Source organism: Ctenopharyngodon idella, chromosome 3 (assembly GCF_019924925.1).
Source record: "Ctenopharyngodon idella isolate HZGC_01 chromosome 3, HZGC01, whole genome shotgun sequence".
Lineage (NCBI taxonomy): Eukaryota > Metazoa > Chordata > Actinopteri > Cypriniformes > Xenocyprididae > Ctenopharyngodon > Ctenopharyngodon idella.
Window position 1 is genome coordinate 36,491,832 of NC_067222.1, and position 24,322 is coordinate 36,516,153.

General features: G+C 37.3%; 1 protein-coding gene across 1 annotated transcript in view; it reads right to left on the minus strand.

The window, feature by feature from the left end:
* ttyh3a (tweety family member 3a) overlaps positions 1-23,969 on the minus strand; it is a 68,240-nt gene extending 44,271 nt beyond the window's left edge. The window contains exons 1-2 of the mRNA XM_051886387.1: positions 23,045-23,969; positions 3,256-3,425 (exon numbers count right to left, since the gene is read on the minus strand). Coding sequence (XP_051742347.1) covers positions 3,256-3,425; positions 23,045-23,170 — 296 coding nt within the window. The 5' untranslated portion in view covers positions 23,171-23,969. The remainder of the gene's footprint in view (positions 1-3,255; positions 3,426-23,044) is intronic.
* Positions 23,970-24,322: the final 353 nt, after the last annotated feature.

The window sequence follows — 24,322 nt, forward strand, 5'->3', positions numbered from 1 at the left end:
ATAATTTCCCCCTTCAAAAAACAACAAAACAGACATAAATAAACAAACCCAAACTGAAATCAACGAACTAAAACAAAAAACACCAAACAAACTGAAAGAACAAAAAAAACACCAAACAAACAAAGAAAAAGAAAAAAACCCACCAAACTGAAAAAAACCCCCCAAAAAACAAGCAAACCAAAAACAAAACAAAGAAGAAAAAATAAAACAGACAAAAACGTTGTGTTGTGTATTTTATTTTTTTAAATGTGCACTCATAAATCAATCCAAATAAGACCAGGATTTGTGTAAGTAAGTATTAGGGCCCATTTTGCTTCCATGATGGCTTTGAAGAAGATATGAAGAGACAGCAACACTCCTTTGTGTGTTTTTGCCTTGTCTTTGAGCTCTTTATAACTTCCGAGCTGGGGAAAAAAATAGACCATGTACCGAAGACAAGATTTACTGCTTGGTGTGTAACTCATAGTGACTATAAAGTTCTCACCTGTCATCTTGCCCGACTGCTCAGCTAAGAACATGAACTGAAGGAGAGAGACACAGCAGGCCCTCTCTCATGCCGACACTATCACAGGCGGACTCCCTAAAGAGCGAGCGCACGTTAACATGGACAAAACATGAGGAGCAGTCATGAGACACGGGGGGTGGTGGAGGAAAAGGGTGGTGGTCTTTTTTTGTGAGTCCCTGCTGATGGCTATAATGCCAGAACCCACAAGTTAGGCACTGCCGGGAAAGACGCTGCCATAGCAACAGGCCGGATAATAGTCAAGCCTCAACTTTCCCACCAAATTCTTTTCATTCACATTTTCCGTCCATTTCACTTTCAAAGATCATCACAACAAAAGCCAGCATTGCTAATGCAATCTGTTTGTTTATGAATCCTTCTAGTGGTTTGAATTCGCTCAGAGAAATGTCTTGACATCTTGAATTTTAATGGATTATAATGCACTTGAAAGAAAAAACAGCACTGTGGTCGATTCAGAAGACGAAGGAAAAATAGAGTGAAGGACAGCAGAAACGCTCTTTGTGGTGGCATGCATTATAGCAACAGCCCCAGACAGAAGGTTGTATTTGAAGTAATGATTTCTCTTGTACAAACCCACTTTATTCTGCAGCTCAGCACTTTGTCATCAGCGACACAATACACTAGGAATAGCCAATGAAATGGTCAATCCATCAACTCAGCAAATTTTCCCAACCAATCAATAGACATCCTGTGATTAATCCAACACTTGTGTGTGGAGGGACCCAAAGGGGATTCTCAAGGAGTCAGATGTGCATTTTTCTCAATTTGCATTAAAAATGCAATTACTCTTTCGATGAGATCCAAATGACCATGACAAGATCATGAAAAGTCACCTACAAATCATTAAAATTGGCAGAAAGCTGAAAAAAAAAAAAAAAAAAAAAGCGACATTAAAATTATAATACCTATAATTCGTAGGTATGCACTGATATTAAAATGTCAAATACTGAAAAAAAAAATAACAAATGGCCAATATTAAAATTTGGTAACACTATTTTACAGTGCCCTTGTTTCACATTTTACATGCAGTTAGTATAGTAATAACTGTAAATTATGCATGCATTCAACTAACCCTAAACCAAACCCTATAGTAACTACATGTTGTTAATTGATATTACTCAGCACATAACTGTATAATTACACTGTAACAAGGGCAACTTAAAATGATGTGGAACCTAAAATTCTATACTAGTATTTTGCCTAAATAATTAAAAAATAAAAATAAAACCTTGATTGTTATTAATTCTACAGGTAAATTATAATGTCACAACATTATAATGTACAGAATGAAAAATGGATATTCATTTTGAGATTTACTCACAATTACATTTAACTGTATTATTATATTTTTATTGTCCTGGAACAATTTTGACTTTGAATTTTGATTTTTGTTTTTTTGGGTAGCAGAAATTTCAATGCACCCCTACTGTTTATTGTTGGTAACATATTCTGACTTTTTTGGTCTTTTTCAAACCCTGGGAACCACACAAGTCAAAAAACAAAGCAACAACCAAAAGTACTGTCATAGCAGAGAAACGGCCTGAAGAGAATCTTGCCAAGCAAGCTGGTTCAAGTTCAGCTACCTGAATAACACAATTATTGGCTCATGGCTATGTAGTTGACTTCCGACTGAAACTTTGATGTCATTAACCTGGCAAACTTTAGTAAATCCAGAGATTAGATCTTCTTCAAAAGCACTAACTATATCAAGCTTTTACCTGCTTCATAACACAACTTCTTTACCAGATGTACTGAACAACACAATCTGTGTGTTTTTACTCCCTTAAGTTGCATGAAGCCAGCCAATCAGATTACAACTGCTGATTTCAGCCAGAACTAGTGTTGTCAAAAGTACCTACTTCAATACCAAGTTGATACTGAAATTTTAAAAATGTGATGCTTTGAGTGCTGTTGAGCGGATTTGTACACACCTCTGATTGGCCATTGTGTTGATGCACTCAACATATATGTCAACAATGATAATTGCTTCAAAAACATGTTGTAAATAGTCATCAATGACACTCTTCACTGAGAGCTTACACACGGGAGCGTTTGAAAGTAGGCGTCTATCACCGGTCTGCTGATAGACGCCTGCTTTCAAATGCTCCCACTCTCAAAACGCTTTAAAACACTTCCGTGTGATCACTGTAGCCAATCACAGACATACATGATGAGCACGTGAACAAAATGGCCAATCAGAGGTATTTACAAATCCGCTCAACAGAGCCCAAAGCATCACATTTTTAAAATTTCAGTACTGACTTGGTATTGAAGTCTGTACTTGAGACAACACTAGCCTGAACTGCCCATTTTTGTGTGCAATATGCATCAGACTATCTCCACAATCAGCATCGAAAGATATCATTCTGAATAATCGGATATCTGTGGAGAAATTTAGTATTGGTGCACCCCTAAATTAAATCAACGCCTGCAGCTAGCGGCGTCTGAGGTGTTAATACAGCCGCACAGCAGCCTAGGGAAAGCTCCAAATGAACTACAGAGATAAGTGCAGAAATGACTTCCCTTCCAGAAATTAAACCCCGCAGCCCTTCAGATAATGCAACACTTCTTTTACACTCCAACAAGCAGAATGGGTTTTTACAGCTGGGAAACATTTGATAAAAGCATCTCACTGGAGACCAAACTACACGAGTAGAGACTACAAGTGTCATCTTCCGCCTGAATGAGATGCTGACAGAGAGGATATGAGGGAAAAATGCTTTCAGACTCACCTGCAGACGAGGGTGGCGATGATGACGCACCAGGCAGTACAGCAGCAGTCTGCATTCGGCTGCTCGGAGCTCTTCTTACGGCGGCAACACAGCCAGCAGGAGTAGATGAGGAGGAACAGGAGGTCCAAAGCCAAGCAGGCCAGAGCTACACTGCCCAACAGCAGGATGGACTGCGCAAGAGAAGAGAAGACAGTGTTAAAGATGGGGCTGAATGATAAGATTCTGAATACATAATATACAAGACAAGAGCAATTCTTTACAAACGTCAACTGTTGAGTATGAGCCTTCAATTTTGGAACATTAACCTCAAAGTAAACATTGTTTTTTTATGCATACGCTAAGCTATGCATACAGTTTGCATGATGCAAATTTCTTCAGCAGCAAAGTACATTTTTTAGCCAGATTTTTCTAGCCATGCATAATCTGTACGCTCAGCTCATGCATGCACTTTGAATTTTTTTTGGTGGCGACACTGGCCTGGGCCATTGTTTTACAGTTGAAAAAGAAACCGAAGAGATGGAACAACAACAATCTACTGGAGACGCAACAACAAAAGACCCTTGCGTTGACAAGCACTTGTGTGAGGGATTTAAGAGATACCCCGCAACTCTAGTTGAAACAAATTCAAAAACATTTTTTCGGTCATAACTTTTGGAGACAAACAACGCAGACACCGGACAAAGATGAAATATTCTAGCGCGCGTGTGTTGACTGCTTATTTTCGCCCACACTATCTATACTTTGATTCACTATATGTTCGGCTGTACAGTAAATGTTCATAAAAGGATAGTTCACCCAAAAATGAAAATTGCGTCATCATTCACTCACCTTCAAGTTGTTCCAAATCTGTATGATTTTCTTTCTTCTGTGGAACACAAAAGAAGATTTTTTGACGGTAGCCATTGACTTCCATAGTAGGAAAAAAACTACTGTGGAAATCAATGGTGTCAACTGTCTGGTTACCAACATTCTTCAAAATATCTTCTTTTGTGTTTAACAGAAGAAAGAAACTCATACAGGTTTGGAACAATTTGAGGGTGAGTAAATGATGACAATATTTTCATTTTTGGATGAACTATCCCTTTAACTGATGTATATAAACCTTGATCCAAATCCTCTGTCAGCCATCTTTGAAGAACCATCTGAAATGTACTTTCCAGCATCACTGCAAAAGGTTCTGGCCTTTGCAACTTTATTGGCAAGATGTCTCATTATTTTAAAGTGAAAGCATGTGTCACCCCCTACAATTAATGTGTATTAAAGAGGTATTTACTTGTATGAAGCTTTAAAAAAAATAAATAAATAAATAAAAAAAAATATCACTTGATATATCACTATGATATGGCCTTCCTTTTTGGATAAAGTACTGGCTGACTCTACAAACAGTTAAGCTGAGCACCACCTTTTCCCCACCAGCTTTTTTATTTTATGTTTCTATTTATTTAATAATTTCTTTTTACATTATGTATTTATATGTATGTATCATGTTGTTCTGATTTTTTTTTTTTTATTGTTAGGTATTTTGTTTTACTGTTTTATTGATTCATAAGGCAGCACAATAATTAAAATTATATTGTTTTGTTAGTCAGGGTAATCATTTTGCGGAATTTGAACTTGTGATGAATGGGTTTGGTATTATTCTGTGTAGACAAATCCAATAAAGAAAAAAAAAAAAAAAAAAAGAAACAAACTGAAGTATACTTCGGGCTTTAGCCTCCAAAACAAATAATTAAAAAGCTTAAAATTTTAACATTTACATAACTGTTAAACATATTTATGCTACATTATGCTTTATAAAACAAGAAATAATGAGAATACAATCACTATTATAATTTAGTTTTCACAGATATAAAAAACAATTCTACATCCAATTTTGTAAAAATAAAGGAAAATAGTGTGCCTTGATATTAGCTCATAAATGTAAAAAAAAAAAAAAAAAAAAAAAAAAAACCTCTTTGCTGCAACAAATAAATGACTTAATTTGTTGAACCCACCCCAACAAGTTTGTGTTAGATTTCTTTTCTGCTGTTCATTTCAGTTTCAGTTTTATGACTCAGTTTTATGACTCTTGAGTAAGACAAATCACTGGCACCTTGAAAAATGTCCCTTTTTATTAACACTGAAAACGGTGTGTGGGTTGCTCTAAGCCGAGTCTCCTGCTGCAAATCACGTGACAAATAACCTGCAGGGGAAGTTTTGTGTATAATGAGGTCAGAGCTATTCTCGGTTAAGACACACACTTCACTCTGACAATCTTGTTGTGACAACCACACAGGGATTAAGCACTTCAAGATCATCCGCACTCAAATTCCTTAAAAACTGACCCAATTCTGGTCGCGCCCGATTACCGAGGGACTCGGTCAAACGGAGACACCTATGATGGGTTTGGCCTGGTATCCAATCAGTTAATCTGCACGGACTCACTGAACCCCTCCTCACATGTAAGCACTTCAAATCTCCCAAATCAAGAAGTTTCCATACGGCTTTCAACCTGTGCCAAGTTGTCCATCAAGCTCACAGTGTGTGATCACAGGAGAGCTGGGAAAACTATTGTGTTGGTTCAAAAGGGCCCAGCGAGTCAGACTGGAAAAGCAAGCAAGTCTTAAAAGCACAGTCTGTAATGCTAAAAGGGCATCGTTGCTCAGTGCATTTACTTTAAAACACAAAGCCTGATTGTTCTTCTCAAGGTAATTCCTTGGGCTTATTAGTCTCAGATGAGCCTGGTGAGTTTTTGGGTCAGAGTGCACAGCTATATCAGACCACCAACAGTTGTGTTAACATGGTACCAGACTGCCACAATGACACCTTCTGAGGAACAACTAGTTGCTGGAACTTGAAGTTGTGGATTAAAGGGTTAGTTCACCCAAAAATGAAAATTCTGTCATCATTTACTCACCCACATGTCGTTCCAAAACCGTAAGATCTTTGGAACACAAATGAAGATTTTTTTTTTTATAAAATCAGAGCAACTACCACTTTGACGCTTTAAAAAGTTCATTAAGAGATCGAAAACTAATCCATATGAATTGAGTGGTTTAGTTCAAATCTTCTGAAGAGACTGGATCATTTTATATGATGAAAAGATTGAATTTAGGCTTTTATTCACATATAAACATTGATCGGCGAACATAAATAGAAGCTCAACCGAAACTGCTTGAAGAGTGAGAACAAACCTCTTGCAGAAGCGCAAACGTGTTGTGTAACACACGAGAATGAACTTTGTTGGTTCTCGCACATCAAGCATAGCTTCCGTTTATCACAACTGATGTGTGAATTGAATAAAGTTACGTGAATAAAAGCCTCAATTCAATCTGTTCATCATATAGACCTTGTGTAGCCCCGCCCCTTTTCAGCGCTGCGCTCATTGTCTTTTGACTTCCGGCTTGTATTTCCACAGCGATCTTATGTATTTATGAAAGAACTGCTCGTTTTAAAATCTTCCCGGTCTACTGACATTTGTTAAGCCATCTGCTTTAAACATTACAATGCTCACAATAACTTTAACTCTACAACAGGTAAATCCACTTCACCAGCTAATTATTCTTCAACAGCGATGCCATAGAAATATACAAAGCTACCGCAAAAACGGAAGTTCAAAGACAATATTCTAAAGATGGCAGTGCGCTTGTTTCTCTGGTAAATAAGGTCTATAAAGCGATCATGTCTCTTCAAAAAAATTGGACTAAACTGCTCTATACTTATGGATTAGTTTTACGATTTCTTTATGAACTTTTTGAAGCGTGAAAGTGGTAGTTATGTAGCTGTCTATGGAGGGACAGAAATCACTCAGATTTTATTAAAAATATCTTTGTGTGTTTTCCGAAGATGAACGAAAGTCTTACGGGTTTAGAACGACATTAAGCTGAGTATTTAACGACAGAATTCTCATTTTTGGGTGAACTAACCCTTTTGTTTGAGGCAGCTGTTAAAAAGTAAACAAGATATCTAAGAATATAAATTTATTTAATTTTGTTTTATGCCCGTGAAATAGCAGTATTTGGTACTTTTGGGTGAAGGGATATTTTGAACACAAAGTTCACACACACTACCGTTGAAACATTTGGGGTCTAACATTTATTTTTCTTTTTTTATCTTTTTTTTTTTTTTTTTTTAGAAAGAAAATTCAGCAAGGCTTCATTAAATTGATCAAAAGTGACAGTTAAGACATTTATAATGTTACAAAAATTTATATTTAAAATAAATGCAGCATTGGTGAGCATAAGAGACTTCCTTCAAAAACATTCAAAAATCTTACCAACCCCAAAACTTTGGAATGGTAGTGTATTTTCTGTTTGCTATTTGCTGTTTTGCCATTGCTATGGACAGCTACTTGAATGAGCTACCACACTGCACACTGGTCTATTATTGTGGGATCACTGAACTCGGCTCCATCTGGACACTAGCTGGTCATTTTACATGTCAGTCATTCGGTCTTTTCCAGATAAGTGGACTGTTTCCAGCCAGGATATGGTATAATGTGCACCAGACTGATAAACGTCTGCCTCACCATTAAATAAAAAAAATATCACTATTATATCAATTAAAACACTTTTCCAGTTAAAATTCGAGTTAGGATAATGCAACAGAATAACAAGCTTTCACAGCTCTTCTTTACTAGACATAAGCCATGGTAATTAGGTTACCTCAGTTAACACACCCTTCAGAGTAGTCAATCTGCCCTCAAAACCAAGGATCAGTCACGATGGTCGACCAGCTGATGGGTCTTTGGATATTGCAGAAAGTTAAAAATATCGATACCCCTGTGTTTTGCACGGGTTTAAAGTCAAGACCTCTAGATTAACTTTGGATAATGTGTATATTACTTTATTCCTGACTTACAGCAATGTGTGACTGAGAAACATGGGAAATTATTTCCAAAAAAACAGGCAACTGCTAAACCCTGATCTAATTTTAGAAGCACAATTAAGCCTTGTGTTGAATAGACTGAAAATCATTTTTCCACAAAACACAATGTCCACTATTCACAGTGGCACTTCAAGAAAACTGAATCTTTTGTGAGGCCCTCTGAATCTTTCACTGAGTAAGAGTTTAAAAGCAGACAGTGAAGGTTGTGCCGACTGGTAACAGACACGTGGACATTATGTTTATGATTATTTTTTAAGCCAACAGGTGAATAACCAAACAGACACATATTTAGGATAAAGAACCAACCGAGACAACTTTACTGAAGACTATCTCTTAGCAAATGGCACATGAACCTCTTTCCTGGTCAAAATCACTAACTGACTAAATAGTTGTTTGATGATTAGTTGATTATCGTGACCCTTCACTAAATATGTAAACAAAATCTGTTCAACTTGTGATCTGATCGACCAGGGTCTCAAACATATAGTTCTCAATGGATCATCTGAATCATCAACTCTCAAGCTGAAATTAATCAGTTCAACCATAACTACCAGCCATAGACTAATCACTCACTGTCATCACTTTTGTCAGACTCAAACCCAAAACCAACCAACACAACAATAGGTAATATGAAACAGGAACTCTTTTGAGACAAATGAGGTGTGAATGATGATGATGATGGGTGATATGACGACACAGGATGAGGAAATCTGTGACTTGGTGCCAACACCATCTGGGAGAATGGCCAGTAAGCACTTTTGATATGATTAATCAGTGCTTAAATACTCTCATTTACAAAGAATAACAGCTCTTGCCAGTAAGGCATAGCTGACAACCCCCGACAATGTGTTTGGAGAACGTGATTAACAGCCTCTGCGCCCATGAGATCATCTCCGCGTACTGGCAGAATGCTGTGGCTTTATATAAACATACAACGCCATTGAATAATCAGCACTAGTACAAGATGGTAGAAGAAACATGAGCTTTGGAGGCCAATTTACCATCTACTAAATTGGTTTCAAATAAGAAAACCAAGTATTAAATAAGAAAAAAGTAACTCAAACAGTAGAGGATGGTACTTGCAAAAATCAAGGTCATGGGTTTGATTCCCAGAAAATGCATAAATTGATGTGTACATTGAATAAAATGCAAGTTGCTTTAAATAAATGCATCTGCCAAATGCAAATTTAATACAATCTACGTGTTTTCGAGAGGCTTCCTCGCCGGTTAGATGTTTGAAACGCGTTTTCCTGTGAGAACTTGCGCCAAGGAGGTCACTGCAATTACCGAGATTTCAATCCTGCCACGTTTCTCCTTTTGCTGTTAACAGGAAAAGACCCAGACTCAGCTTTTCTAAACAGACGGTAATCTTCAGGAGATTATCTTAATGGATCTCCTCTTTCCATATGCTGATTCAGGACACAACGCAGCTAAAGACCCCGCTGAGCGATACCACTGCCCAAGAACAACAGCAGCATTTCAAACACAAGTTCACTGTGCTGAAATGTGCTCCTGGCTGTAGGCCATCCTCCTGATATTTGCAAAATATGCACCACCCTTTACCTTGTCATGTTTCAAAGAAAATAATTGTTCACATGGAATCTTACTATGCTCTACTAAGCAAAGACACTTTTTTCATATATTTACTTAGGACTATTCACTTAGATTTACATTGTTAATAACTGTGGAAACACAGTCTGTGAATAAGGTCCATCATCTCTTTTCTTCTCTAAGGGACACTATAAACACTCACTCACTGAGATGTGATTCAGAAGATCAGTAAAAAGAATCCGGCTTTATCAAGTGACACTGAATCGTTTATCGACCTCATCTTCATTTCAGAGCTGTCTATGAAAGGGCTTGATTCTCTTATAGGAGACGGTGGATGTGGTTCTTTGAATGAATGTGGCACAGCAGTCAAACACACAGACAGTTTCATTCAGTCTGGCAGAGACTGAAGCACAAGACCTACGATAGGAGTCTAGGATAGTTCAGCTCTAAGCTTTTGAGTGAATGTATTAAGAAATGACACTGAAAAATGTCACAGCTGTCACAGGAAATGACACATTTTTATAAATATGTGTGGCTTCACAAACAAAATAGGAACTTAAGCTACAGGTTTGAAATATCATGTAGTTTCCAAAAAAAGGCATCTTTGTGGGTGGTGTGGCACAAATGTGGGTAACAGAAACCACGCATTGTGCACATTTTATTCATTCGACCAGATTGCTTTCCTAGTGTAGACGCTCATGTGGTCGAAGGCGTTCGAACAGCCAAAAGAAGACTGCCTACTTTCCACCTACTAACTTAATGCATAAACATTATGGGAAGCACGCTTAAACTTTGTAGGCTGAAGACCCAAGTTTGGTTTGGAGATGAAAAATGTACCAAGCACAATGTTCTCTCACCATTCCTGATTTCTAATACTCGCTCACCGCATTCGTCGTGGTCTTGCGGCTGTCAGAGCAGAAAGGAAAGCTGATGCTCTCCGTGTTTTTCTGTCGTCTCCGGACGCGTTCATATGTAAATTGTGCAAGCTTATTTTGTCTATTAGATCGAAAGATCTGAAAAACTAATACATTTACCCACCCATAGACCTTCCCCTCGAAGAAATCAAGACAGAAGTGGTCGAAAGTGGACAAAAGAGACGAATTAAAACACCAGGTGTAAACAGGAATGTGTCTGCCTCATCTACTTATGATCCGATTGACCAAAACGCATCTCAATACCAGGTGTAAACAGCGCCTAAAAGACTAAACTCGTGACTTTATTCTATTTACAGCCCTAGTTGTAAATAGTAAGAAATAAAGTACAAATCTCATTTATATTTGAAAGGTTTTTATATCTAAATTTAACAGTAGAAAAAAATATGCACAAAGCTTAACACGCCTTAAAATTCAACACAAAGTAAATGTGCTTGAGTTTTTAATACATGAAATTATATAGCTGCCATTTCAGGAAATCATATTTAAAACATATATGACAAACTAGCATCTCATAGGCAGAGATATGTGTTCCTTCTGAAAAAGCAAAGCTGTTTAACTTCATTTTCAAGCAAATCTTTACACTCTAAAAGTAAAATCTTGTTGTGCTTAAACCCCAAAATGTACAATGATATCCCAAAGCATCACTTTCTACTGATTTAATTTTCCTCAGGGAGCAATATACCTTCCACATAGTCATGGAAAAGAGTTAGGCCCTTTTCATTTGCTGTTGGAGCAGCAAGGGGCCAAATCTGGGTCAGAGATTTCTTTGGGAAACCAAGAGTAATCTGGGGAGGAGTTAGAAACACTTTCAGAAAGGATGTTAAAAGCATTTCAGCTTTTGAAGGCAGACTGGAGGCAATAAACCTTCCCACACACATGCACAGGAAGTCAGTAGTTAACACCTAACCACAAATGTACACTGTAAAAGAAACAGCCCTGCAGATCAGATTTGGAGTCAAACCAAAGCAGAGACATTAATATTTCAAATAGGATTGTGTTTACATCGTTCCATGAATGGCTTCCCTCAGAAATCTTCATAACTAGCCAACCACGTGATGAATTAGTTGGCAGTAAGCCACAATGAGCGACAGCTTGTGTTTCCTGCCTGGCCTGACGACAGGACGGGCTCGTCGTCAGTCTGTGTCGCACTATGCAAACACGCTGACAAAACAGATTAGCAGCATCCCTGCTCTCGCTTCCTGTGCGCACAATGACATCCCTGAGTATGACACGCTAGAATGAATAAAATGATTCAACAAACACCAGTGCTACAATTATCAAAAATGGAAATGTTTCCAGTGCTCCCCCAACAACATGAAGAGGCCAGTCACGAATTTCTTCAACCTCCCCCACCGCCAGCCTGGGGAGTGGGTGTGGGAAAGCATGTAGGGGTTTTGTTTTTCAAATTTTCACTTCAAGCTGTGCTCAAACTCACATTCCCACTACAAGGCAAATTATCAACCATGATATTTTTAGTAAAATAGTGGTTAAAACTGTTGAAATCAAAACTGTGATTCTTTTAGTTTACATCTGTTAGCTTGGAAGTCAAATTCAATGGAGAACACTAGTTAAAATTCACATAAACTTTACAATCTTTCTCTTCTGGCAAAACTGGACAAAAATATTAATGACTCTTCTGGCTCACACACTCAGTAAAAAAAAGGAAAAGAAAAAAAAAAAAAGTGTCACTGGAGTGGCACCCTTTCAAAAAGGTTCTAATATGTATCATTAAGGTACTAATGTGTACACTTTAAGGAACAAATATGAACACTTTATGCACTAATATGAACCCTTTAGGGCAGAGGTGTTCAATCCTGCTCCTGGAAGGCCACTGTCCTGCAGAATTTGGCTTCAACTTCAATTAAACACACCTGAACCAAGGTAATCAAGGTCTTCAGGATTACTAGAATCTTCCAGGTGGGTATTTTGGGACAAGTTGGAGCTAAACTCTGTAGGATGTCTGCCCTCCAGGACCAGGATTGGACACATGTTCTTAAAGGATTAGTTCACTTCAGAATTAAAATTTCCTGATAATTTACTCACCCCCATGTCATCCAAGATGTTTGTCTTTTTTTTCTTCAGTTGAAAAGAAATTAAGGTTTTTGAGGAAAACATTCCATGATTTTTCTCCATATAGTGGACTTCAACTGCTACCAACGGGTTGAAGGTCCAAGCTGCATTTAAACTGCAATTTCAAAGGGCTGTACATGATCCCAGACGAGGAATAAGCGGAAAAAATCCTGGAATGTTTTCTTCAAAAAACATAATTTCCTTTTGACTGAAGACAAACAGACATAAACAACTTGGATGACATGGGGGTGAGTAAATTATCAGGAAATTTTAATTCTGAATTAAACTTAGCCTTTAAATAAGGTAAATAAGGTTCAATAGTGAGTACAGCCCCTAACTAATCTCCTTCCAACTAAGAGACAAATTATGGATTGTTGGTGTCTTCAGTTGTGCAAACAGTCATTCTTTACTTTCCCATCCAACAATTTTTTTTTTGAAAATGAACTGGCTAGAGTTTAAAATTTCAATGAAATGGAAGTAGTAACAGATATTTTCTTCCAAATTGTGAAATGGATTATTCAAAAAAAAGAAAAAAAAAAAAAAAAAGAAAAGAAAAATTAGAACAGGGACTTCTGTCCATTTGTTGTTAAATGGATGGAGGAAGATCTTAAAGCGAGCTTGTAGTCAATTTTAAGAAAAGGGCAAGGGTTAAGCTTGACATTTTAATAAAAACACAGGAATGAAACTGCGCTTGTCAAACAATTTCATTAAGTAAAGATCGGTTTGTTAAATCTGGTGCTTGAAGAACGTTTGTGAGGTTCAGCTATCATGACACTCCCAATGCAGCCGGGATAAAACCCAATTTCTTACAGATCTGAGTAGAATCTAGGTGGATGACGCTAAACAAATTTCCAGTAGAATCTCTGAATACAATCATGAATCTAATCATGGTACTTGCTAATAATCTGGCCTTAAAGGAACACGCCACTATTTTTGAAAATAGGCTCATTTTACACAATGTAACTACAGAATTGTTAAGTTTTAAATAGGAAAAATGTCGAAACTCTTTGGTCATTTTTGAGTGAGATGCTAACGGTCTAATCAGATTCAATGAACTATGCTAAGCTATGCTAAAAGTGCTACCACCACACCCGGAGATCAGCTGAATGGATTCGAAAACGGTAAAACTCAACTGTTTAACTCTAGGGGAGTTGGAAAATGAGCCTATTTTCAAAAATAGTGGCGTGTTCCTTTAAGCTGCAAGTAAATATGTTCCAAAAAACAAGCCTTGTTTATGGATTTAAATGTTTACTTTTAAAACTCCAATATTGGGGTTGTTTGTTTCAATTCAAATACACTTAGACTCCAGCAAATCCACTTAGTAACAGTCCAAGCTGTAAGTAAACACATGGTTTAACATGGTTTGATGAAGAGATATGAAAATACCACCTCTTTTGACAAGTCGATATGAAATTACACCAAGTCTGTTTACTCTTAACTTGTTCACATACTCATTCCCCAACTCTAGATGGAAATCCTACACTATACGAGATTTCCCAAACTAAATTTAGGCTAATCAACTTGTGGCAGACAACCCAGTGGCGGCACACTCAAGTTAGCCTTGCGTGCCCTTCTCATCCACTGGCAGTTCTGTCCTCACCCAAACAAACCCAGAGCTCCAGTCTCATCCATCATCCAGCTGACTGGACCTCCTCTTCACAGCTTGGCTTTCATCCATGACAATTCGTGAGAAGCACTGCTCAAACTCTCACAGTCCTGGCCTTTGTAAACATACGAGACATGCTTTTCTCAATGCAATACCCACTGATGGCCAATGACAATTGTTTGGGGATGGGAAAGGGTGAGGTTCAACTAGAATATTAGACATTGATTCAGTCCACTTGAGTTCACAAACGGAATGGTGGCCCCAAAACAAATAGGGAAACAATACGAAAGATATTTTTAATTTAGCTTTACCAGTCATTATACTTGAGATTTAATTGGGCCTATTCATTTTTTTTTTTTTTTTAAATTTGTTATAAATCTGTAATACTAGTAATTTGATAACAGTTAAATGTAATCTTTAGCAAATTTCAGAATATTAATTTTTCATACTGTATGTTATGATGTTGTGATGCCTAAACTCACTTGTAGCTTTTAAAAAAGTTTTTTAAACTTTATATTCATCATTAGAATCCTGAAAAAAAAAAAAAAAACTGTCCCGGTTTCCACAAAAATATTAAGCTGCACAACTGTTTTCAATTTTGATAATAAATGTTTCTTGAGCATCAAATCATCATATTAGAATGATTTCTGAAGGATCATGTGACTGAAGACTGGAGTAATGATGCTGAAAATTCAGCTTTGATCACAGGAATAAATTACATTTTAATACAATTTATATATATATATATATATATTCAAATAGAAAACAGCTTTTTTAAAAATGATAATATTTCACAATATTACTGTTTTACTGTATTTATGTATTGTGAAGGCAGCCTTGGTAAGCATGAGACACAATCATTCCTTATCTATAAAGGTTAAAGGTTTATAAAATTAAATTTTAAAATTCAAAATAATTTATGACTAAAAAAGCACAACTACTGTATGTTGTTATTGCTATAAAATAAAGTTAAGTGAAATGTTTTTCCCAAAGGTTTATTTCTAAAACTCATTACCCAAACTATCTTCAGTACATGCATTTATTGCATTAGCTTGCAACTTCACATTTCTTGACACAGTCTGCAGAGCAACATTAATAACCTGTCATCTCACCCAGCGCTACAAGCCCAGCAGTCCTCAACAACTGAATATTTAGGCAGCAGCATCAATAAATAATGATTTTGTGCTAAAAGCGAGTCTGCCTTTGTTCTTTTTAATGGAAACAGACCATCAAAAGTAAAAATACTGAGCTGAAATTAAAAGTAGGACAAAGTTCACAAATAAGCGCATCAAAGAAACCCTAACTAGGACATCAGGAGTGAGCTTAACCCCTAACTAGTGGCCAAACAAGATGACATCTTTAGTTAATTTCAATCCTGTGAACAAGCGCCATTCAATGGGCAGCAGGTGTCCTCTCTCTCCCTCTCCCCCATCCTCAGCTGTGCTGTCTGTTATCATTCACTGTGTGCTTTAACTCCAAGACAAATGTTACAGAGAACAGGCTGCTAGTACAAGCTTCTTGAGAGTCTTGTCAATTTTAAACGTGTATGATTAAGTCAGAAAGATTTTCTTCAGTCAATAAATTAGTTAATGGTTGGTCCTGTCAGTAAAATTAAAAGGTTTGTGAAAGAATTGTGTGTGTGTGTTGTTGTTTTTTTTTTTTTTTTTGCAATTAAACAATTTAAATGCAATTTTTGTATGCCTAGTGGAAATTCAGATTTGTTTTCTTCAATATTTCTGCCATAAACTGTAATATTATCAGCAAAAACAAATGTCAATGCGCCTAAAAATGAAAGATATTTTATTTATTTATTATTATTCCAAATCTAAGAAAGCTGATAATATTCTTTAGCTGATAAAAATTTAGACTTTTATCTGGACTGTTATTTTCCTGTATATTAACAAAAGGAAAACAAAAAAACATTTAAATTATTGAATTGCTAACAAAGAAATGAAGAATGCAGGACTAATTGGTGCTGCAAAAGGGCACTTGTCATAAATTATAACATAAAATCTAGTGGCTAGAAGTCAGACCTTTATCTTCATGCATGCAGATGTGCTTCTAAACTGTTCATGTGTTATCTTTATATACAGTGGGTACGGAAAGTATTCAGACCCCCTTAAATTTTTCACTCTTTGTTATATTGCAGCCATTTGCTAAAATCATTTAAGTTCATTTTTTCCCCCATTAATGTACACACAGCACCCCATATTGACAGAAAAACACAGAATTGTTGACATTTTTGCAGATTTATTAAAAAAGAAAAACTGAAATATCACACGGTCCTAAGTATTCAGACCCTTTGCTCAGTATTTAGTAGAAGCACCCTTTTGATCTAATACAGCCATGAGTCTTTTTGGGAAAGATGCAACAAGTTTTTCACACCTGGATTTGGGGATGCTCTGCTATTCCTCCTTGCAGATCCTCTCCAGTTCTGTCAGGTTGGATGGTAAATGTTGGTGGACAGCCATTTTTAGGTCTCTCCAGAGATGCTCAATTGGGTTTAAGTCAGGGCTCTGACGGGGCCATTCAAGAACAGTCATGGAGTTGTTGTGAAGCCACTCCTTCGTTATTTTAGCTGTGTGCTTAGAGTCATTGTCTTGTTGGAAGGTAAGCCTTCGGCCCAGTCTGAGGTCCTGAGCACTCTGGAGAAGGTTTTCGTCCAGGATATCCCTGTACTTGGCCGCATTCATCTTTCCCTCGATTGCAACCAGTCGTCCTGTCCCTGCTGCTGAAAAACACCCCCACAGCATGATGCTGCCACCACCATGCTTCACTGTTGGGACTGTATTGGACAGGTGATGAGCAGTGCCAGGTTTTCTCCACACATACCGCTTAGAATTAAGGCCAAAAAGTTCTATCTTGGTCTCATCAGACCAGAGAATCTTATTTCTCACCATCTTGGAGTCCTTCAGGTGTTTTTTCATGTGTCTTGCACTGAGGAGAGGCTTCCGTCGGGCCACTCTGCCATAAAACCCCGACTGGTGGAGGGCTGCAGTGATGGTTGACTTTCTACAACTTTCTCCCATCTCCCGACTGCATCTCTGGAGCTCAGCTACAATGATCTTTGGGTTCTTCTCTATCTCTCTCACCAAGGCTCTTCCCCCACGATAGCTCAGTTTGGCTGGACGGCCAGCTCTAAGAAGGGTTCTGGTCGTCCCAAACATCTTCCATTTAAGAATTATGGAGGCCACTGTGCTCTTAGGAACCTTAAGTGCAGCAGAAATTTTTTGTAACCTCGGCCAGATCTGTGCCTTGCCACAATTCTGTCTCTGAGCTCTTCAGGCAGTTCCTTTGACCTCATGATTCTCATTTTCTCTGACATGCACTGTGAGCTGTAAGGTCTTATATAGACAGATGTGTGGCTTTCCTAATCAAGTCCAATCAGTATAATCAAACACAGCTGGACTCAAATGAAGGTGTAGAACCATCTCAAGGATGATCAGAAGAAATGGACAGCACCTGAGGTAAATATATGAGTGTCACAGCAAAGGGTCTGAATACTTAGGACCATGTGATATTTCAGTTTTTCTTTTTTAATAAATCTGCAAAAATGTCAACAATTCTGTGTTTTTCTGTCAATATGGGGTGCTGTGTGTACATTAATGAGGGAAAAAAAAAATGAACTTAAATGATTTTAGTAAATGGCTGCAATATAACAAAGAGTGAAAAATTTAAGGGGGTCTGAATACTTTCCGTACCCACTGTATGCATCTGATGTCAATGGCATTTAACAGGAGGGGGATAGACCTCTTAGCACAACTGTAAAAACAGAAAATCTTTGCTTCATCTAAGTCTCTTGTGCTTAAGACTGCTCCTGCCATGCTGTTTTAAGACATTCTTCCAATCCTGTTGGCTCGGTGAAACATATTTTCAAACAGCTGACAGGCTATCCTGGGCTTTATGACCCAGAAGCACTGAATTCTCTGACTTCACCTCTGCTCTCCATCTCAGCTGCTTTCTTGAGTGACTTTTAACATCTGTGACCGACTTTTCAGTAAAAAAAAAAAAAAAAAAAAAAAGCCAGAAGACAAGCAGGAACTAAGCATTATATTGGCTATGTCAGCTTGCAACTGCTGTGTCTAAATGAATCCACTCGTTTTTGCCTTGCTCTAGTTCCTCTACCTTTCCAGCTGAAAGAGAAGTGATTCTCATCATCATGTGAACATATACACTGGCCTTAAGACAGTGTCTAGACATTTGGACAGTGGATACAGAAGTCACACTCATAAATTTCATTGCAATTCATTAAAATAACCAAATATAAAAGCAAATGGCATCTTTTAACTAACTTCAGTTTTTTTTTTTTTTTTGCAATTACTTTTAACCAAACAGTGTCAAGGTGATAATTAGAAGATGTAAAAAACTATGTTGACTATGCCTAAATAATGTGTAGGTAAACACGTTATACATTTAGAATTATATTAAAATAGGAAACATTTGTAATATCTCATAATATTACAGATATAACCTTATCTTTGATCAAATAAATGCAGCCTTGGTGAGCATAAGAGACTTCTTTCAAAAACACACACACACAAAAAGAAATCGTACTAACCCCAAACTTTTGAATGGTATGCATCATGAAGTCAAAACTATGTTGACTATGGCTAAATTATGTGTAGGTAAAACAATTAGCAAAATTACTAACAGTACCCAATCAGTCATTACCACCCCAACAAATGATCACCTGTATGACTGTTTAGGTGTTGATGGTACCAGCATTTCTGCAGCACCGGGTAGTATATTTGGTTCCCACAGAAATGCATGTTTTTACAAGCGTTGAGCAATGCAGCCAAACACAATCATATCTGTTGAGCTTGTGAACGCAATAGCCTATCAGAGATGCACGGTTTTGTTTTGTTCCTTTCATTACAAAGTGTAAACACAATGTAAATGACATATTCGTTATACAATTAAGACAGCTTTTTTTTTTTTATTATAACGGGAGTTTTCACTTGTGCTTTAGAGATTGACAGCCTTAGATTATAAGGAGAGGCTCTTCTCTTACTTTTTGCTTATTACTCATTCACAATCTGAATAAAAGTTTAGTTTTTCATGCTGATAAGTACACTGCAAAGTTTCTGGATTGACAATGATTGCGATGATTGACAGCGATAACCAATGGACGAGACAAAATGGGACAACATTTTTTAAAGTACTTAATTCAACAGTTTTTGCTCTAGTACCGAAATTGATACCGAGAACCGTGACATTTTACTGGTATTGGTACAGAGTACTGAAATTTTGGTACCGGGACAACCCTACTGCATAATAATATAAATATAAAAATTAAAAGAGCAAACACCATATTTTGTGATCAGAGATGTCTAAATCAACGTGAACCATTAAACTGACCATTTAAGTACAAGACATCAGATAACTATTGTGACTGTACACATTTCACCGTGAATAACCTGTTTTAAGTGCAACAAATCATGATTATGTGCCAATAGTTTTGACAATATATTGTACCACCTGGCTTCTCAATTTCATTCAAATGACTAAATTTGTCCTTCAAAAGTTGCTCTCTGCATGCGTTTGGGTTGATGGTGATGACCAGGCATGGCTTCTTTACATTAGTATTCCAACTGGTTTAACCCAACCCTATATAAAGCGAACAAGAGTGAAGGCCAAACTTGATTTAAGGAGCTTTGATTAGGCGTATTGTCACCATGGCTGATGGCACTCCTGGCTTGTCTGTAGGCCATCTGTTGTCTCTATAATGAAAGCCTACAGCCAAGTAGTTCAAAGAGTGCTCAGAAGTCTACCGTCTACCTTGAAAAGCCATGCCTGGGTGTGTTCAGCATTAGAGAGATGAAAGCATTAACAATAACAATTATGAAGTCATCAAAGAATGATCGGCAAATAAATGTGCACATAAAAAAATATGTGTAATCTCTTTAAGAGATAAGTTACCCATTAACTCTAAAATGAACAGTTTGTTCTGGTCCTCTAATGCGATAGGCAAAGAGATGTTTCACACCAAAGTACAGGGTTTCTTGGTACATACATTTACATTACTACTGTGCAATACTATTGTATTTTATGCACGCAACTAATTAAATGTAGATAAACCTAAAAGTCATACACTTCAACAAGTTTACCATTAACAACAGACACATCCATTGCATCCACCATGTTTTTTCACTGACACGCCCCGAACTTAGAAACTTTGTGCACAAAAAAAAATGTTTCCCACTCATAATTATGACAATGTGGTGGCATTTATTTCATAAATACAAGATATTATAAATCATTTAAAGTGAAAAATGTACTTAAACAACAACCGAACCAATTCTCTTGCCTAAACACTACCTACTACTAAGACAATGGCACTATAATCAAATACAATATATTATGTTAAGCATTAGAAAACAGTTTAAGAAAACGTGGTTTAATGTACTAAGACAGTGATATTAATAGACCAAACAAATGCGTTCTATTTATAGGCAAGCTGAGGAGTTTAAAATGTGAACGCAACAAAGTTTCACATCAACATTGCATTCATATTCTTGGCTCACGTTTGCCTGTATACAGAGTGCATCAAAAATGAGGAGTAAATGGAACTCAATTTTTTAATATCAATGTCTTAGTACACCACGCATTTCTTTATATAGGTTTTCTAAGGGGAAGAAGACATCTAATGTAAAAATATTGTCTTTCCACCTGGATTACGGCGCCGTTGTCTTAGTAGTAAATGAGTATTAAAATGTGACAAAATTGGTTTTCCCTGGTCAGTGTTTTAGATAGTACATTATGCCACATTAACCATTTTTCATTATACATTTTAGAATTTCCCTGTAAAAACAATCTTTTAGACATAACTTGAACACAGGTGTTGTGCCGAATTTTGACTCCCTGCCAAAATTATTATCCCATCTTGCTGAAGCCGTTAACCCCACCCCCACACCTAAACAATTCAATTCAAAATTGCTTTACTGGCATGACTTTAAATAATACAATATTGCCAAAGCTTGGAATATATGTAAAATAAATAAATAAATAAAAACTAATATCAAAATAATAGAAGAAAATACTATAACTGTAACTATATACTATAACTATAACTATACTACAACAGTTTACCAAATTGAAACGTGTCCATTTGATAGCACATTTGGGTGACTGCGGTGGACAGTAGGGTAACACATTAAGGTCAGACACATTAAAGGGTTAGTTTGACCAAAAATGACATTTCTGTCATTAATTACTCACCTTCATGTCGTTCCAAACCCGTAAGACCTTCGTTCATCTTCGGAACACAAATTAAGATATTTTTGATTAAATCTGAAGGTTTCTGAAGCACACATAGGCAGCAACGTCATTGCATCTTTTGACATCCAGAAAGGTAGTTAAAAACATGGTTAAAATAGTCGACGTGACTACAGCGGTTCAACCTTAATGTTACGAAGCGACAAGAATACTTTTTGTGCGCAAAAACAAAACAAAAATAACGACTTTATTCAACAATTTGAACCGATGACATATGTAGTGGAGGCTTCCTTGTTTACGTCCGAACGCCAACTCAGTATTGGCCGAAGCTGAACACGTGAGCAGCACGACGCATGCATGTGATGCTGACACAGGATCCGGCCAATAATGAGCCGGCGTTCGGACGTAAACAAGGAGGCCTGTACTGAGTTCACTATGTAAGACAACGGTTCAAATTGTTGAATAAAGTCATTATTTTTGTTTTGTTTTTGCGCACAAAAAGTATTTTCGTCGCTTCATAACATTAAGGTTGAACCACTGCAGTCACATTGACTTTTTTAATCATGTTTTCAACTGGACGTCAAAAGGTGCAATGCTGCCTATGTGTGGATCAGATACCCTCGGATTTTATCAAAAATATCTTAATTTGTGTTCCGAAGATGAACGAAGGTCTTACGGGTGTGGAACGACATGAGGGCGAGTAATTAATGACAGAAATTTCATTTTTGGGTGAACTAACCCTTTAACACACATTCACCTGCTGTCTCTCAGGCTGTGGCACATCTACACATATCAGTATTATCTTAATTTTGTCCTACTTCAGTCATGGCTGTAAAGGTCTTTATTATGTTTATGAATTTGTTTATGTAGAGGTCTCTTATTGATTTCAGTTTGTGACAGTGAAGGAGGAAGTGCATATCTGCCTCAATCTCTCCTGTCCTACAGTGAGAGTGAGGCAGATATGTCCAAAAGTCTGTTCTCTTTTGATAACCAACTCTTTCTGCGTCTGCTGGTCTCAATGGCTATATAGACTGTGCTGCTCACTGAGCCTGTACTTGGACAGGATGTGTCTCTACTTGCGTCTCTGATATTCTGGAGATATTCTTCCAATCCATAATTTGATTTTTTTTTTTTTTAGAGTTTGATAGAATTGTAACTTACTTTGTCTTTTAGTTTCCTGATCCAAATGTTCCAGAAGTATCCTAAACCTGACTATACTGGGGAGTAATATTCTGGCAGGGGTCAGAATTCGGTACAAACACCTGTTTTGCTCAGTGACACGCAAAGCTTGATGCTTTGGCTTCTTTGGGAACTATTTTAGTAGACAGAGGCGAAATATAGGAACTAACTAGCCAATTTATGTCTCAAACCAATCACAAATCACTTAATTAACAAGTATAATAGCAGAATTATACTAAATATGAACAACACTAGCTGTTATGTACCTTTTCAACACAAAACATTTCATATCACCGAACAGCATTTCATCAACACGTGGTGTTGCAGTATCAAACAGCAGCAGGGTTACTGTAATGCATGAACTTACCTGCTGGTATGATGAGTCCTCTGGGCGAAAATCACTGCTGGTTTGTTCAAATTGCAGATTAAAGTGAGGCAGTCTGTGCAGTAGGTTAACCCACCATGGAGGAGAGTAATTCACAACGGCTGCCATAATCTTTATGACAATAACACTCCGAGCCGAGAAAAACTAAAGCAGGAAGTTTAAAACTTCTGTCAGGGTTTAAACAATGTCATAAGATTACAAAGCGACGCATAAATCTGCTCTTCCCTGTAAAATATACATCTATCGTCCTTCACCCATAGTGATATGGAGCTAAAAGCGATTAGTTGTTTAAAGCGCCTGCGGTCCCTGGAGAGAAACCAAAAGCTGGTTGTTAAGTAAAACGAGGGGTTTGACCAACATGCAACGGTAAAGAGCTAATTATTTGTCAAATCTACACTGTTCAGAAGCGTCCAGCTGTATAAAACAGGAATTGAGCTTTGCCTGCCTGCCGGCTGACTGCTAAACACAAGGAAGCGTGTATTACTCTTACTTCCCCTCTCCAAACTGCCTATTGTTTGGATTCATTAAAACTACACGCATGCACACCAGCCCTAAGATATGCATTAATTTCGAGCTGAAACCTTCCGAGATCCAAGACTTAGGTTGCTCTCAATACCAGCCGGTTACGAAATGTATATCCCCTGCTTTGGCCGAGATTAATGCCAAGCGTTTGTCGGTGGCTCCGTCATTCCCACGGTGGAACTCCTCCGTCCTTTTGTCCTTATTAGCCCTAAATGACCGGGGAAGGTGTTTATGAAGTCGAAATGTCCGTGTGTGGGTTAGTAGACGCCACGCGACTCCTCCCTGCCGACAAAACTCGGTGAGATGATCTCTAATCCAGTGTGAGTGAGTGAGTGAAGAATAACCAAGCTAACGATCCCGATGCCCACCGCAACAAACTCACGTTGAGATAGTGGAGGCTTATCACGGTATGAGACAACTGTTGAGAATGCTGACATCTAGTGGTCAGACACAATACTACACAAAAGGGTTATTTGGAGAAACCTCCTTCAAAGACTAGGATAGCACCTCTTATGTTGCATTAAACTAGGAATATTTTCTTTTTATGAATATTTTTTAAAAGTTTATTAGAAAGAGGAGGCTGGCGATTCTTCTTGAAAAAACATATAAAATGTATTTATTTTATAATATTGCATTTATAAATAAAATGAAATTGAATAATAAAAATGAAATTACATGAAATGTATAGATTTTATAAGACAAAATGTTAGGGTTTTTGCATAGTATCCAATGCATATA